This window comes from Erigeron canadensis, chromosome 4 (assembly GCF_010389155.1).
Source record: "Erigeron canadensis isolate Cc75 chromosome 4, C_canadensis_v1, whole genome shotgun sequence".
NCBI classification, from domain to species: Eukaryota; Viridiplantae; Streptophyta; class Magnoliopsida; order Asterales; family Asteraceae; genus Erigeron; species Erigeron canadensis.
The window spans coordinates 4,293,650-4,310,342 of NC_057764.1; the positions used below are offsets into that span (position 1 = coordinate 4,293,650).

The 16,693-nt window shown below is 34.3% G+C and overlaps 1 protein-coding gene across 1 annotated transcript; it reads left to right on the forward strand.

Annotated features, from left to right (window-relative positions):
• The first annotated feature begins 4,041 nt into the window (after window positions 1–4,041).
• LOC122595441 (5'-3' exoribonuclease 4-like) lies at window positions 4,042–13,088 on the forward strand. The gene is made up of 21 exons (XM_043767799.1): window positions 4,042–4,123; window positions 4,206–4,394; window positions 4,761–4,880; window positions 4,985–5,047; window positions 5,593–5,724; window positions 5,815–5,979; window positions 6,556–6,633; window positions 7,480–7,560; window positions 7,743–7,805; window positions 8,116–8,204; window positions 8,308–8,344; window positions 8,683–8,753; window positions 9,999–10,127; window positions 10,250–10,326; window positions 10,434–10,474; window positions 10,570–10,644; window positions 10,962–11,113; window positions 11,201–11,305; window positions 11,381–11,453; window positions 11,617–11,686; window positions 12,697–13,088. The coding sequence occupies exons 1-21, from the start codon at window positions 4,076–4,078 to the stop codon at window positions 12,816–12,818; spliced, it is 1,980 nt and encodes a 659-aa protein (XP_043623734.1). The 5' UTR covers window positions 4,042–4,075; the 3' UTR covers window positions 12,819–13,088.
• Window positions 13,089–16,693: the final 3,605 nt, after the last annotated feature.

Genomic DNA, 16,693 nt, shown 5'->3' on the forward strand with positions numbered 1-16,693 from the left:
AGTCCACCTTATTTGGATAATTGTAAAGATATAGACAGAGTGAAACATAATAGTAAATAATAAAAAAAAGGTGACCTTGAAAGCCACATGAATCCTCTTGGTGTCTTTACCAGATTTCCCTTTGAAGATATCCAAGTCTCTACACCATACCACGTTTCCAATGACATCTAAATTAAATACACCAAAATAACAGTGAGATACGGGTTTAAGTTAACATAAAAGTTGATAATTGTTGAAAACTCACCAACTGTCAACACAGAATTAGACAACTCCATATCAATCTCTTCAAACTTTTTGAAAAGAAACCCATAAGGGTGACCTTGGAAGCCACAAGTAGGTTCTACTTCAGTACAACGGTAAAAATTGATTTTCTTTTTCAGAGGCAGCACAGGATACTTGTATGCTTGTTCACCAACACCACACCTCTTGATAATGTAAACTCCATCTTCTTGTAGCTTGTCCAGAAACTGAGGAATCAAGATGCCCTTCACAAACAACTGGATCTTTTGACCCTATAAAAGAAACAAAACAACAACATAATGAAAAGTGTGTTATAAAAGTTGGGAAATAAAGTAAAACAAACAAAGATTACGTACTCTTTCATCAATGGCGATTAGATCAAGCCTCCAGCTTTGGCACCACTTCTTGATCACACGAATCTTAATGTTCCAGAAGTCTCTTGTTGGATTCAAATCTTCAACAAAACTATAGTTTTGTTGACCCATGACAGGCGTTGAGAGAGTTTTTTTATTTTCTCATAAAATTCAAATTTATTTTTGATCTTGGAGAGAAGTGTGTATGTGTACGATTTTAGTGTGTAATATCTGTATCCATCATATTTGTATCTGTCTTCATCAAAAACTACTAACATAGAATTGTAATTTTGAATCTTTTTCAAATTAAATATTTGTTTAAAGTAAATAATAGGAATAAGTGTCAACCTAATCGTACTTTAACTCTTAAGAGCATTAAATGTTATTTTTCTCATGTGTGTAAACCAGCATGCATGCTACTGTTTCATAGACATGTTCGACGGCTCAAAGGCATGGGTAACACAAATTGTATTTAATGCATGACACTTTAACAAATATTGAACATCAAATCTTGTCTATTATACATAAAATATGTATATATGTTGTACGTTTTGCAGATCAAAACCCGATGATATCTTTTTTCTATATATCATGAAACCACCCCACCATACTCTTAGCATATACGTATTAAACCAACTTTAATACAAAAACGAACTTTATATGAATTTCACACAGTATAAACACCATCGAATACACAGCAATTTCATCATCCATTGACGTCAAAATCCTACGTGGACAACCTATCTATTTGACAACAACGTTTTTATTACATCAGCCGAACTCCTCCTCTAGTAGAGGAGGAGATGCAAAACACCACCACGAGAGCACTAAGAATTTTCTTTCCAAACACACTAATGTTACACTTTTCTTTCCACTTTTAAAATCAGTAAATACACAATATATATATTTATTTTTTCAAGACCTTTTTACTTGGAAAGTAACTCAACTTGTCACTTTTTACTTTATTGGGGTTCAAACAAAAAAATGTTCTATGTTAGGGGCAAAAACCGGCTAAAACACCTTGTTTGGCTTTTACCGGCTAAATGATATTTCCATCCGGTTATATATTTATTTAATACCCATGTGGACCCCTCTTAACCCTTCCATTCTTCTTCCCCTATCTCTCTTCCCCTTTTCGGCCGTCAGAATACTTCTTGTGACTTCATTAACAACCGTTTTGATTTCGAATAGATCTTTCATTGAATCATATGACCATATATCCAATTTAATTTTATTAATATAATAATAAAAAAAGGCAGAAAAAGTAAATCAACAAAATGGATCTACAACTTCTCTCATCAATTCGATTACCGTTATACATCGAATAAATCTGAAAATCACAAGGATTTGATCGCAGTAACATTCTGAACATGATGAAACTTTCATATTTCCGATTAATGAAGTTTCATTGACAGTTGAGTTTTCCGGCGAGTGGTTGAATTTTTCGGGAGGTTCAAAATTGCTTTTTGTTGGTCAGGGTTTGTACGGATTGGATTTTTGAGTGTTTTGGTACAAACTTTGTGTCTTAACTCGAAGAATCGAAGAAGATATGATCTTTTTAATTTTTCCGGCAAAAAGTCAAATTTTCTGGCGAGTTTGATACATCAACCACCAAATGTTTACTGTCACGAGATCGTTGTATTGAAGCTACGGTCACAATCGTCTTTGATTCAGAGTCTCATCACCATCATCTGGGATCAAATAATTGCCATGGCATCACATAATGAGTCACCTTTACAAGTTGGTCCTACAAAGTGACAAACAATCTTTCCATATATCCTAACTTCGATAATGAAATTTGTTAGTCATATCACAAAAACAACATTCAGTGTTGTTAATGTTAATGCTTGCTTTGGCTTCTTCTAGTTTTTCTATAAATTTAGCATGGTGTAATCTCCTTCGTTTTTATTTTACAGCCTTAGTTGATGTTGATTTTGCGTGGCTTGATTTTTGTACTCTCTGGATTTGAGATATATATGTCAGAAGACGATTTGAGATGATTTTTATGCAGGCTTTATTTTTGTTGAGGGTTGCCAAAAACATAAAGGAATATATATAGAAAATTAAAAATGAGTTGGAAAATATGAAAAAAAATTCAAAATGAAATTACAAAGAAAAAATTACTGGCTACCTGATGGTAGACCCAACAAAGGTGTTTTAGCCGGTTTTTGTCCCTAATATAGAATATTTTTTTGTTTGGACCCCAATAAATAGGTGACAAGTGGAGGTACAACCATTTTTTCAAATACACACTAAGCCTGTGTTCTTGAGTTTTTTTTATGAAGGAAGATGAAAGAAGAGAAGAGAGATGAATGGAAGAGAAATAGTAGATTTTCTTTCCTTTCAAATCATCCCAAAATTGGGAAGAAAATATCCTTAACAAAATCTATTGAATTCTTCTTTCATATCTTTTCCTTTCTTTTCTCTTCTTCTTTTAAATAAAACCAAAGAACACAAAAAATTTTAATTTCTTTCATAATCCTTTCCTTTCTCTTTTAGAAAAAACTCAAGAACATACCCTAATGTTACACTTTTTGGAAAGAAAATTCAAAGAACCGGGATTCATAATTTTGGAACAGAACGTATACATCGAAGTGAAGGTTAGCTACACCTACAAATGTAACTAATAAACATGAGTAGTAATAAAGTAACTAAATATAAATATAAAGATGAACTTAACTATTTGTCATCAGGATGTGTAAAAATGATGCAACAATGTTCATGCTCGGGTAACAATATTCAATCGCTTCTTTCGGACAAAACAGGGTATCGAGAATATCATTCATTATCACATGAAACAAAAATTACTAATTGAACTCAGACAATTTTTGAAAATCCCGAATACATTACCGCAGGTCAAAATGCAATTTGGAAAAGCAAGCCAGAGAAAAGCATCAGCCGAAACCCGCCGACCACCACACCCAACAGGCCCGCCGCCGACACAATAACAAACCCACTTCAAATCATCACCACCGTTCCAACCTCCACCACCACAAACTACCGCCGCTAGCACCACGACAACAGCCGCCGACCTAAAAAAAAGGCAAGCCCAACATATATATATTAGGGTTTGACAGAGGTTACAAAACACAGTCTATTCTTATTATTCTTGTTAGTGTAAAATAAATTTCTTAAATCATAATCAATGGGAGTACCAGCGTTTTACAGTTGGCTAGCTGAGCGTTACTCAGACGCAATTGCTGACGTGGTGGATAAAGATTTGTCCTTTAAAATCGATAATCTGTATTTGGATATGAATGGAATTATTCACCCTTGTTTTCATCCTGAAGGAAAGGTAATATTTATTTGTATCCTTAAAATATAGCAGTCTATTTTGAAAGTGGACATTTAAAATCGGTCAAACTAAAATAAAAATTTGGATTAGTTACAATCGGCCATAGGGAGTATATCTTTAAGGTTGAATTACGTATCAGCTTCAATTTTTTTTTTTTTTTGCAGATGGTGTGGCCTCTAGAGCTAAAATGAATCCACAACGGTCCCGCCGTTTTAGGGCTGCCGCTGAAGATGCGGTGAGGTTTTCTTATTTATCTGTTGTATGGTCAAACTACTTACTATATCCAGTGAACTTAGTTTTGTTACATTTTAATTTAGGAAGCTAAAGAAAAGAGGTTAAGAGCTGAATCGGCCCTGGGAGCCGTACTTGCTCCTAGACAGAAACTTGAAACATATGATTCAAACGTTATCACACCTGGAACTCAGTTTATGTCTGATTTATCTGTGGCCCTTCAGTATTTTATACAATGTAGATTGAATCAAGATCCTAAATGGAAGTATATAAAGGTTTGTTAACAACCCATCACTCCATACCTTCTTTAAAGGTGGCAATATTCACCCATTTACGTATAACTAATAAATTTGGGTTATTTGCAATCTCAAACAGTCAAATAGAAAAGTTCAGCTAAACAGGGAACAATCAGAATGCGGATTGAAAATTTTCAAAAGTGTATGTTTAATTCATACGACCTTCTAAATCAAGTTCACTAGAGCTTTAATCTGTATTTTACAGGCCCATCACGCCCATGTTGCCACTTCTAGTATTTTCTGTTTGATTTTCATGTTAGCTTGCTTTTTATTATGATTTTCTGTTTTTGGTTAGCTTTGTTTTCTTTTAATTTTTTTATGGATGCTCTGCGTGTTTATTTGAAGGTGATTCTTTCTGACTCAAACGTGCCTGGTGAAGGCGAACACAAGATAATGTCGTTTATTCGGTTACAGCGTAACCTTCCCGATTTTGATCCGAACACTCGACACTGTCTTTATGGATTGGTGAGTTGAAGATTCGATTATGCAGTTATGCTATATTTTCCATCTTATATATCGTGTTTTCAAATTTTTTTTGTAGCAGCTAATAATAGGGTATATTTTGGTAGGATGCCGATCTTATTATGTTGTTTTTAGCTACTCATGAGGTCCACTTCTCGATATTGAGGGAGGTTAGTAAACAACGTGTTGTAAGAGATCCCAACTTATAGATCGGTTTGGTTTGTTCTTTCATCTCAATCAATCACATAAAAGAATAGCTAAAAGGCAAAGGTTCATTTGAGTCCTAGGAGTTGAAAGTTATTTAAAGTGTATTTTAAATGCATACAACTTCATAAGTTGATTTTTCCTCTCCAGATTGTTATTGTTATAATCGTGTTTTGGTAATCATAATCAACGCACGTTACTTGTATAAATTGGACAAAATTGTTGGTGGGTAAACTGTAAAACCACCTGGCCTGGTCTGTCGTATTTGTACTAATAATCACTAGTGTATACCCAGAGCGTCTCATAAATTGGACAAAACTGTTGGTGGGTAAACTGTAAAACCACCTGGCCTGGTCTGTCGTATTTGTACTAATAATCACTAGTGTATACCCAGAGCGTCTCATCCGATCTTCCAAATCTTGGCCCCTCTATGTATTGCGAATGCTGTCACTTGCAATGATTGCTCTATTTTTGGTCAATAAGAACAAATCTAACCTATTAAGTTTGTCAGGTGATCACAATCCCTGTTCAGCAGGAGGAATATTTTCAATGTGGCCAAGTAGGTCACCTGGCTGTTGAGTGTCCTGGTAGTATGAATGTCAGGGCTTTAAATGATGTTCCAATTTATATGAAGAAATATCAGGTAAGATTCTCAAATAGCTATTTTTATGCCACCTTAAGTTAACATGCTATGTAATTATTGTCCCATATTATCTTTTGTTATTGTGGGCAGTTCCTCAAAATTTGGTGTCTGCGTGAATATTTACAATATGATTTGAAGATTTCAAATCCTCCTTTTGAGGTCAGCCGGGAAAGACTGGTTGATGATTTTGTATTTATTTCCTTTTTTGTGGGAAATGATTTTCTTCCAAGTCTGCCTACATTAGAGATTCGAGAGGTATGGACAGCTGCCAGGAAATTGATTCTGAATATGTCTTAAGATCTCTTTCTGCTTTTATATGAATGAATTGGCAAAAGGAGTGGAAATTGTATGATGTGGTACAGTCCGTACAGATCAGATTTACACAACAAAAGAAGAATAATAGCCGGCAAAAGTCGGCTGCTATATTAGATAGATAGATAAATACTGAGTTGAGCCTCAGCAAGCTCCACAACTGGTTTTAGTCCCACAACTCCTAGTTCATAGAACCTAAATAATCTCCACTCTCCTAAACAATTGGCTCATAGGCCTTATTTGAAGACATCAGACATAACCTAACTTGACCTAATTTGGTGAACAAGTACTTACCAAGAATAGGAAACTACTATTGAAAAACACACTTAACACCCTTATACTTTTATTGGATATTATGCCAGCAGATTCATATCATTGTATTTAAGACATTTGTTATATACACACACACACAGACACACACACACATATATATATATTCAATAAGCATTATCTGTACTAGTACATCCTATATATTTATGTTAATAGATACGTACTTTCTTTTTTCTTATGCTAATCTAGGGTGCCATGAATCTGCTATTGCAAACCTATAAAAAGGAGTTTGTTGCAATGGGTGGCTATCTTACTGACCGCGGGAAGGTAATTGTGCCTTTCATTATATGAAATTATTATGTCTTTTTTAATCTTCGATACTTAATTTCTGTAGTTTCTCTTTGAAAGCTATCTTGATGTAATTGTGTTGCCCCTAATTTTGTGTTTTCTGTCTTCTATGACCTCTTGAAATAAGTGTAGAAAAAATCTAGTGACCTTCACAGTTTTGTAGATTACAAGGGATTAGTCACATACAAAACAATCTTATAGTCACTAATATCTTGACGTTGGATAGGCCTAAATGCCTAATATCATAAATAATATAGGAATCGAGACCTAATTGAACAGTAAGCAAGATCGGAAGTGATTACTAGCTAGAAAAAAGAGAATGGAAATGAATATAGAGTGAGATACGTTTCAAAGATCTTATTAGTTGATTAATTAATTACATAAAACGGAGTTGATATATTGGGCATATCCCCATATTCTATACAATCAGCTTATAAATAGGTGGATGAGTGGGTCATGCCTTACCAAAAAATTCCAAACAAAAAGATGTCTAACAAGAAAATTCATGTCCAAGTAATTTGAAGTTATCCATTGAAGCACTGGCCAATGGAAAAAACTTTAAAATCATTCTTTTACTTCATCTAATCTAATAACAGAAATATGGCATAGTCGTAGCTCATAAGTTGAGTGAGGTTATTTTTACTGCATGGTTTCATAAGAATAGCACATACTTGAAGCAGAATAAACGATATGTGGTTATCATCCTCGCTTGCACTTTATACTTCTCTGTTAGTATTTGCTGGCTGGCTTTATTGTGATTGGCTGTAAACATGTAATCGTGTAACTCTATATATTTGTATTTATGTACAAATACCTGAATTTCAGGTCTTGCTAGACAGAGTTGAGTACTTTATTCGGGCAGTTGCGATTCATGAAGACCAAATCTTTCAAAAGCGTGCCCGTATGGTAATATTTTTGGTCTCAATTGACTTTGCTACCCCAATGGATACCTATATGTTATTATGTTATATTGTTATGTAACTTAAGGTCATGTTTCCAATTGCTATTATTTGTATATTCTACCGACTATTATCAATGAAGGTAAGAAAATATATTATGTTCTGTGCTGGTTTGGTTTTTTAATTTAGGAGTCTGAGAACAACGAAGAATATCAACGTAAAGCAAGACAAGAGGTTCCTGTGGCGGACAAGGTACAATAATATATCTGCAATTATGAATGCTTGAAAATTTACCTAACATATGTTATATTTCAAACCATATTATATTATTTTCTCAGAAAACCATTTTTGAACTAAGGAGTCATAAACCTAAAAGTTTGACATATGTTTGCTCTTTTCTTGGTTCCATAATATGAAGGTCACAGTTATCAGATACAACTGCGGTTACCCGACTATCTAGCAAACTGTGCACTAACTAGGCTGTTTTGTGCTTACAGATGACCTTAAGTATACTGATTTTATACTATCTATTATGTAATATATAGCTTTTTTTATTTCTCAGATTAGATTGGGGGAACCCGGTTACAAGGAAAGGTATTATATTGAGAAGTTAAATTTGTTAGATCCAAAGGAGGTTGAAAAAGTTAAAAGGCAAATGGTGAGTCCCAAACCTAACTCACTAGAGAGGGATATGCCAAAGAGTTTTATCTATGTTACATCCTTTCTACCATAGTTTCTTAAATGGTGTATGCTTGCATGATGCGATACTCTGCGTGCTATGCTTGGTACAAGTATGTTTTATGTCTGTGTTTTATGTTTATTTATTTTTATTATATTTATATGTTTCTGTTATTCTTACTCTATTGGTATTTTATTCATAAATTACTCTTTTAATATGTATTGTCCCTTATCACATACGTTCACTTTCACTCTATGGCCGGAGGTAATCCTGAAAGCAGTCTCTCTACCCTTGCGGTAGAGGCAAGACTGTCTACATCTCACCTCCCAATACTCCGCTTATGTCGGGATTGGTTACATTTGTTTTTGTTGTTGTAGTTGCTTTTCAACCATAGATTCTTAAATGGTGTACACACTGCTGTCCTCTTAATGTCGTTGGTTGCATATGCAGGTAATGAGTTACGTGAAAGGGTTATGCTGGGTCTGGCAGTATTCTTGTCGGGGTGTTTGCTCTTGGCAGTGGTACCTAAAACATGTTGACCATACACTTTGTTTCTTTTTTATGCTTTATGCCCCCTTTGATAGACCTAAAATATGGACCTAAAGATAAAGATGTTTGACACATGTAACATGAGTTTTCTTTCTCCTAATCTTTACCAATCATCATACAATGTTTGATCATCTTATTATTAGTCCTATCTTTAGGCATACCAATTAGACCTATTAATCATTATCCTTATATAATATAGACTGGCAGAGTTATACATGGAGACCAAGGTGGAACGTTGAGACCCTGCAATACATATTAAACTTTATATTTCTAGTCTTATATTTATGTATTAGTAATTATTGTAGTTTAAAACTAATTGACTGCTCAACAAAATATACACTTAGAATCCCACACGTTCACCCAGGTGAGCAGTTTGAAGTTATGGTCAATTTTATACAATTGTTAGTATCTTGTAAACTATTTGGCTACCCGTGACTTAAACTTTTGGCTTCGCCAGCTGAATTTGACAAATCTGCATGTGGTTAGATAAATTATTATCTGCTAGGTGGCTTGCAAGGGTTCACAAGGTAGGATTAATTGATTAAAGGGTCCTGTAGAGATCGGGTTTTTAAGCCCAGGATATCGTGACTGAAGGTCGGAAGTGCATGCCTTCAGGCTTTAAACCCTAACAAATTATAAAATAAACTTTATTATATAAGGTGGATCATATGCCTCTCAGGACAAGTTCACCTATCTAATGTTTATGTGGAGACAAAAGGGCCACCTGATCAAATGTGCGGTTACCTTTAGCAATGTGGGATATAATATATTTCAGTCTTTCATTGTAAAATCTGTCTACCATGTTGCTGCACAACCCTATTTTTGGCATTCTTTTGCTAGTTGGATCTATTTCTTCGAGTTGTTGAATGATCTTCCATATGTTTGTAGCATTTGAAGTTCATTTATATTTATATGATATAATTCATTTAGCAGTAGTTATTTAGTCATCATCAATTTAGCATCTGTGTTGTTCCGTCTCGTGTCTGCTATTATTATAAACTCGGAACACTGTATTTTTTAATTTGAAATGTAATCTATGATTAAGGATTAAAGGGGAAAAAACTATAGAATGGCCAATTAAAAAGAAGATTCATTTTGTTTTAATTGCTAATATTCCACTTCTAATATGAGGTGTTAACTTAAGATGTATATATTTAAAGCAAAAAACTACTAATGAGCATTGTGCATACAGTGTTAATTGTCTTACTGTTTTCCAGGTATTATCCCTATCATTATGCTCCATTTGCATCTGATCTTAAAGATTTTGCTGATGTGGAACTAAACTTTTCTTTGGGAGAGCCATTCAAGCCTTTTGATCAGCTTATGGGAACTCTGCCAGCGGCAAGGTAGTTCATATTTATCAATTGGAGTTGGCATATGTTTTGCTTGCCTTGATGTTTTTTAATATGTTGACGCACCAGTGTGCTATCTTATTAAAGTTTATGTTATATTTTCTTTTGCGTTACAGTTCAAATGCCCTGCCTGATAATTACAGAAAACTGATGACTGATCCTTCATCACCCATAATCGACTTCTACCCTTCTGGTAACTTCAGTCAATTTGCAACTATTTGTCTCTGTGCTGATGTATAATGAGAAAAGAAAATTAACCATAAAAGTAACATTGAGGTTTATATGTATGTTCACATGTAGAGTTTGACATTGACATGAATGGAAAGCTTCATTCTTGGCAGGTAATCTAGTGTTTGTCAAATAGTTATTGTTCTATTGATATCTTTTTTTTGCTCATCATAGTATTTCTTCTCTTTAATGTTTGCCATTAATGTAGGGTGTAGCCAAATTGCCATTTATTGATGAGGAGAGGTTACTCACTGAAACGAAAAAGCTTGATGACACTTCAACAGTTAAGTATTTTGCTACATTTCATGTTTGTGATTGATATATACTTATATCTCAAAGCATTTCTGAAGTATAATATTATTTCAAGTGAAGTAAGAAGAATTTGTATGGAATTAAATAGAATATCTCTATATGTAGTATAAAAACATAATGAAGTGAAGATATCGACTCAACAGATCACATAAGAATATAGGAGCTTACTTTAGAAAGTACAATTTAGCGTATGCTAATATAATCGAAGCCAAGCTCCGAGTGTTCAATGGAAACATTTCCATTCGTATTATTCAATGGCTAATGCAAAGTTTGGGTTTCTGTTTCTAGGCTGAAGAGCTAGTGAGAAATAGTGTTTCCTTTGATTTATTGTACATATCTCGACTTAGTAGCTTGGCCTCACAAGTTGATGCATATTATAATTATTCAAAGCGTACCCCTCAAAGTGAAAGACTCCCCAGGGCAATTAAAGCAAAAGCTAGGTTGGTTGTTTCTACTTTTTGTGCTCTCTCTCTCTCTCTCTCTCTCTCTTCTTTTTCTATAGATTCATGGTTTAAGCTAATTTACAGTGATGGTATGAATGGTTATCTGTGGTTGTCTGAGAGAAATGGTCAGAGTTCGGGTGATAAGTCCCCTATTAATGGTTTGGAGGATATTGAGAATAACAATGCGCTGTAAGATTTCTTATCTGAGTGATTATTATAAATCCATTATCCCTCGACATGACAATGACCTTTCTTGTTTGGCAGGAACATTGCTTTTCAGAATCCATTACCCCATGAACATATCCCAGAACCTCCAGAAGGAGTAGTTATGCCAAAGGTCTGTTGTGATCAATAGCCCCCACCCTCTTCCCACTCTTTTCTTCCTCTCCTTTCCCAACTGTTTTTCTACTAGACCTGATAAAAAGTATGATAATGTGTTTGCCTCTGTGTATAAATGATGTACAGACTTCTGATGAAAAATAATGTATTCATCGCTGCAGATTTTGAAATATGTTATCAAACCTCTGCCTAAATTTTGGCATGAAGACAATAGTGGGCGTCGCTCTCAAGGCAGGTATGCATGCATCTCTTTCTCTCTCTCTCTGTCACAAACACACATCCACTCATGTCGAGGGCACACATGATAATCAAGGTTGTACAGCGAACTTTCTAACTGGACAAATTAATACCTTGTAAACATTACATGTTTGCTAGTGTGCCGAGTTGATTTCATTAGGTTATTTAGTCCTAATTATATTCCAACTAGCAAGTCATCTCTATCCAGTTGGGAATAATGGAGATATTTGAATTTGACGCACATAACCCAAAGCTTAGTAATTGGCCAAACTGGATTTGGATTGACTGTGGCTCATTTTAGGACATTTAAAAAAGGGGCAGCCAGGCAGGGTTGTGTTGGTTAGACCCACAAACATTGTGTGCCTGGTTCATCTATAATAATAATATTGTTAATGCATTAATTATGATTACAAAGATAATATTATGTAAACTATAAATTTGAGCTTGAATTATGGGTATATGGTGGATTAGATCTAGTATGTGTTTGTGTGTGTTTTGAGAGAAAAGATGTAAATGAATTTTGTATATATGAAAGAGTTAATTACAAATGTGAAGGAAGGGGCTATTTATACATGAAACTAATTAACACTAAAACCCCTTCCACTAATCGAGATTTACAATTAAACACCATAATTTATAAAGCTAACATATTATTATGATAGTGGAAAAAATGTGAAAGCAATAATGATTTAGGAGGTTGTAATTAGAGCTGGCAATTTCTTACAACGACCTGTTACAACGACGCGGTCGACCTGTTCATATGTCAACCGTTATCACATGAACCTTACCCTGTATATATCATTTTTAAGAGGTTTTCAAGTGGCAAAGTATCAGGTAACCAGAACTAAACACAACCTTATCTTAATGAAACAGAAAATGGTGATAATACACAAACTTCTCTTTCCATTCCATTCCAATTAATACATACAAATAATATATATATATATTCACACAAATCTGTATATCTATACATCTGTATCTGACACTCAATACATTCCTATCAGAAGAACTACAACTACCAGCAGAAGAGATTCAGCCACCAACAGAAGAGGTTCAGCTGCCAGTTGATGAAGAAGGTGACAAAGAGGAATATGAAGAGGAAGATCTTTATGTTTTCCAGATTTAAGATCTTTAAGTTTCATTGATTCAAATTCAGATTTAAGATCTTAATGTTTTTCGGATCTAGCAGATATTGTTTCTAATATTAATACTAGTTTTAGACACGTGTAGGAACACGGAATCTTGATAGACCTTCTATAAGTTAAAGTTTTGCCTAAAGTTTTGCGGGTGTTATGTATTTCATCTAAGTATTGTATGTGGTGGATAAACAGACAGGTATTGTAATTATGACTTTATCTGTTGCAGGTATTGTAATTATGACTCTATCTGTTGCGTATGTTGCAATGTTTCAGTGATCTCTTAAGCAAAATGTGTAAGGCAAACGGCTATGTTTAGTGCTGATCGAAGAAGTGATGGGAGATCGAAACATACGACTTGCTCTGAGATAACGATCAACTAAAGCAGTCGGTTGGCTGCACAAGTTGATGATACCTCACAAGGCTGCTCTTGATTTTCCATGGTATGAGTATTGGAAATGTGGGAGGCAATATTGTTGTGTAAAGAAATTATGTTGTGAAATAACACTTCCACATATACAGGGTGAAATTTGAAAACAACACCAAATGTTTTGATTTTGGACGGTAAATCCTTTTGAAATTGAATCAAAATATTTCAAATTTTCGAGGTGAATTCAAACAAATTTCACCGAATTTGAATCGGTTAATATTTCCACCTTTTTTTTATTTCCACTTTTTCTTTTTTGTGTAAATTTTGAATATTTTAAATTTTCAATGTGAATTTAAATTATTTGGTTTGAAATTTTGAAATCATTAAATTCCCACCATTTTTTTCAAGAGTTTAGTAAAAAATTCGGTTTACCCTCCAAAAACATTACTAATTGCCTACTCGGAGTGATATTTAATTGCAATGTTTTCAACCCGGCAGGTCGGACTGATCGGACCGGGGTTTGACCGGATTTTTAAAGATATCCGATCCATTTGGTACCGGTCAGATTGATGAAAGTGAACCGGATCAAACCGTGATGAACCGGGTGAATTGGAGCTAACCGGACCGTTTTTGAACCGTATCAAACCGGTCAAATGGTCAAAACTCGCCGGAAAAATGAAGATGACTTGAAAGACGGCGGTGGTGGGGTCACCGGATATACAAAAAGTCGCCTGATTTTTCTGGCTCGCCAAAGATGGACGTGGTCGAAGGAGATAGCTGTGTCGCTGGAGAATTTTTGAAGTACTTATATCCTTTATCCTCACCACCACCATGGTCAATTGTAGTAGTTTGTACCATCAGCTGTATAACATGTATAATGTGGTAGATTCATCAAAAAATCTGATACGAATATCACTACTATTTGTTAAATCTTATCATCAAATTTCTTATCATCAAAAATCTGATACTTATATCCGTTATATTTGTAAATTTCTTATCATCAAATTCCGGGTTTTTGTTTTTGGTGAAAGGGGTTTACCCTGGTAAATTTTGGTAAATATACATCAATACTTCTTTTCTTTTTATTGAATAGACATATTGTTCCTTTATTGCCATATAACAGAAGTTAGCCGTAAAAGATAGTTGTCTTTCATCCTCAACCACAACTCTTCTTTGGCATCGTAGCTCAAGGTAAGATACCACCTCTTTCCATTGATTAGAAAATCCAACCAGATTTGCTAGTGACTTTAATGTGTGAACAAATTTCCCCAGATATTGGCATTTTAAAAAAAAATGGAATTGAGAACCTTGTCAGCTATTAAATTGACTGTTTATCAGTTGGTTTGTTCCCATGATTTTAGTGTATCTTGCGTCTCTAGCTCATATTCCATGACCATCCATATTAAGAAAGTGTGGCTCGGTACATAGAGGTGAACAAAAACTGGTTTCTACCCCATCCGACCCGAAACCGAACCGGTTTTTTTGTTAACGGAACCAAAACCGGGTTTGACCCTACCCGACCCGGTTTGAAACCGGTTTGGGTCAAACTTTGACCGGGTTTGACTAAGTTTTTTTGACCAAAAACCGAACCCGAGCTGAACTCAACCCGGTCTCTAACCGAAAATAAAACCGAAAATTCAAACCGGTTTGTAACCGTAGTTGGGTCAAACCAGGGACGGAGCCAGGAAATTTTTTGCGAGGGGGCAAAATTAAAAGTTATTTGTCATATTTATAACAGTCGTATCGGAAAATGAAAAAAACAAAACAAAACAAAAAGCCCTAGCTTGAAAATAGAAAATGGACCTTCAAAAGAATTTGTTATCTACACCATGTCTAACACGCATATTTAAAGATACTAGTTTTTCTTAATAAATAATGACCACACGTATCAAACAAGATCTTATTAAATGAAAACGTATTCAATCATATAATACAAGAAACCCAAAAAATATACTTCTTTAGATATACTGTAATCAGCTTGTATATATATATATATATTCTCTACATTATGATAATTATAATTAATTGTTTGTGATAAATATATATAATAAATTAAAAGAAAATACATTTTCTATAAACAATTCCACTATATTATACTACACATTTACATACCCAAACAACAAAAGTTTTTTCTCTAAACTATACTTCATTTTTTCTATTAAAAATCAAAACAATTCGGGTTTTTTTAATCTTTTAATGAAAAAATCTATCTTAAAATTAATGTTTGATAACCAATGACATCCAAATAATAAGTTTATGACAAGTTGACAACGAAGGTAACATTTATATTTATTTCCTACTTATTTTTTCTTACTTTTACTAGGAAATTACAAATATACCATTTAAATTTTGAAAAATTACATTGTACTAAAATTGGAGTGGGGACAACGGACCCCGCTGCCCCCAAGCTGGAGCCGTCCCTGGGTCAAACCCGAACCGGTTTGGGTCAAACCCGGTTGTTGACCAGTTTCGGGTTCGGGTTCCAACCCGGTTATTTTGTACACCTCTATCGGTACATAGTGGCTGTAAACATTTGCTATGGAATTACATCACTTTAGAGTTCAAACAAGCCCTTGGTCCTTACAAATTTGCTGTACGAAAAACCCCTTAAGTCATGTGTGATGTCTTCCATAGGATATTGCCTTTTTAGCCATGCTAAATAAGGATGCCTCGAATAAACTTTTGTGATTGGGGCAGTAATGCATTGTAATTTATGATAAGCTGAACCATCGGTATATCACTGTACATAACCAAAAAAAAAAGAGAGACTGCGGTTAAAGATTTTGTAACTAAAAACTAACACAACAAAATCAGATTCGGGAGGATGAGTGAGATTTTACCATGATATGGAAAGTCCTTTATAAGCAGCATGTACCATGACTATCAATCAATCAACAATAATTATCAACTTCTGTGCTGCAACATATAAACATACATCATACACTAAACTAATAATATAATCCCAATCGCCATATCAACTACTCACTTCTTGAAGAAATGTAGTAGACTAGATGTATCTCCAATTTTCGACTGACTGTATCCATCAATTCAACAACCTAATCAATGGTTTTTATTGAATATTATGGAATTCCATATGCATCTTTTCACCCATAACTATTGCTTACATGCTTTGTACAGAGCCAATTGTCTTTCTATACCCATAACAGCCTTCCACTTCCATATTACTCCCAAAATGAACTTTTGGTAATTCCTCTTCAAGGCTCTTTAGTCACTTCTCAATAACTCTAAACAGGACACAGTTATTTGTCTATAAGAAGGACAAAAATCGGTTTTCTGGTAACTATTCCGCTTGAATAGCCTTAATGGTCAGATAGAGAGGGTGAAGATCATCTTTAGAAGTGACATATAAAAACAAAAGTAGCAAGAAAATGATCGAATGGCCATAGAAGTCAGTCTTTGATGATGATAAAATCTTAGATTATGTATGGTTGTTCGAAAATGTTTTCAAACTTTTCCTTTAAAGATTATAAAATA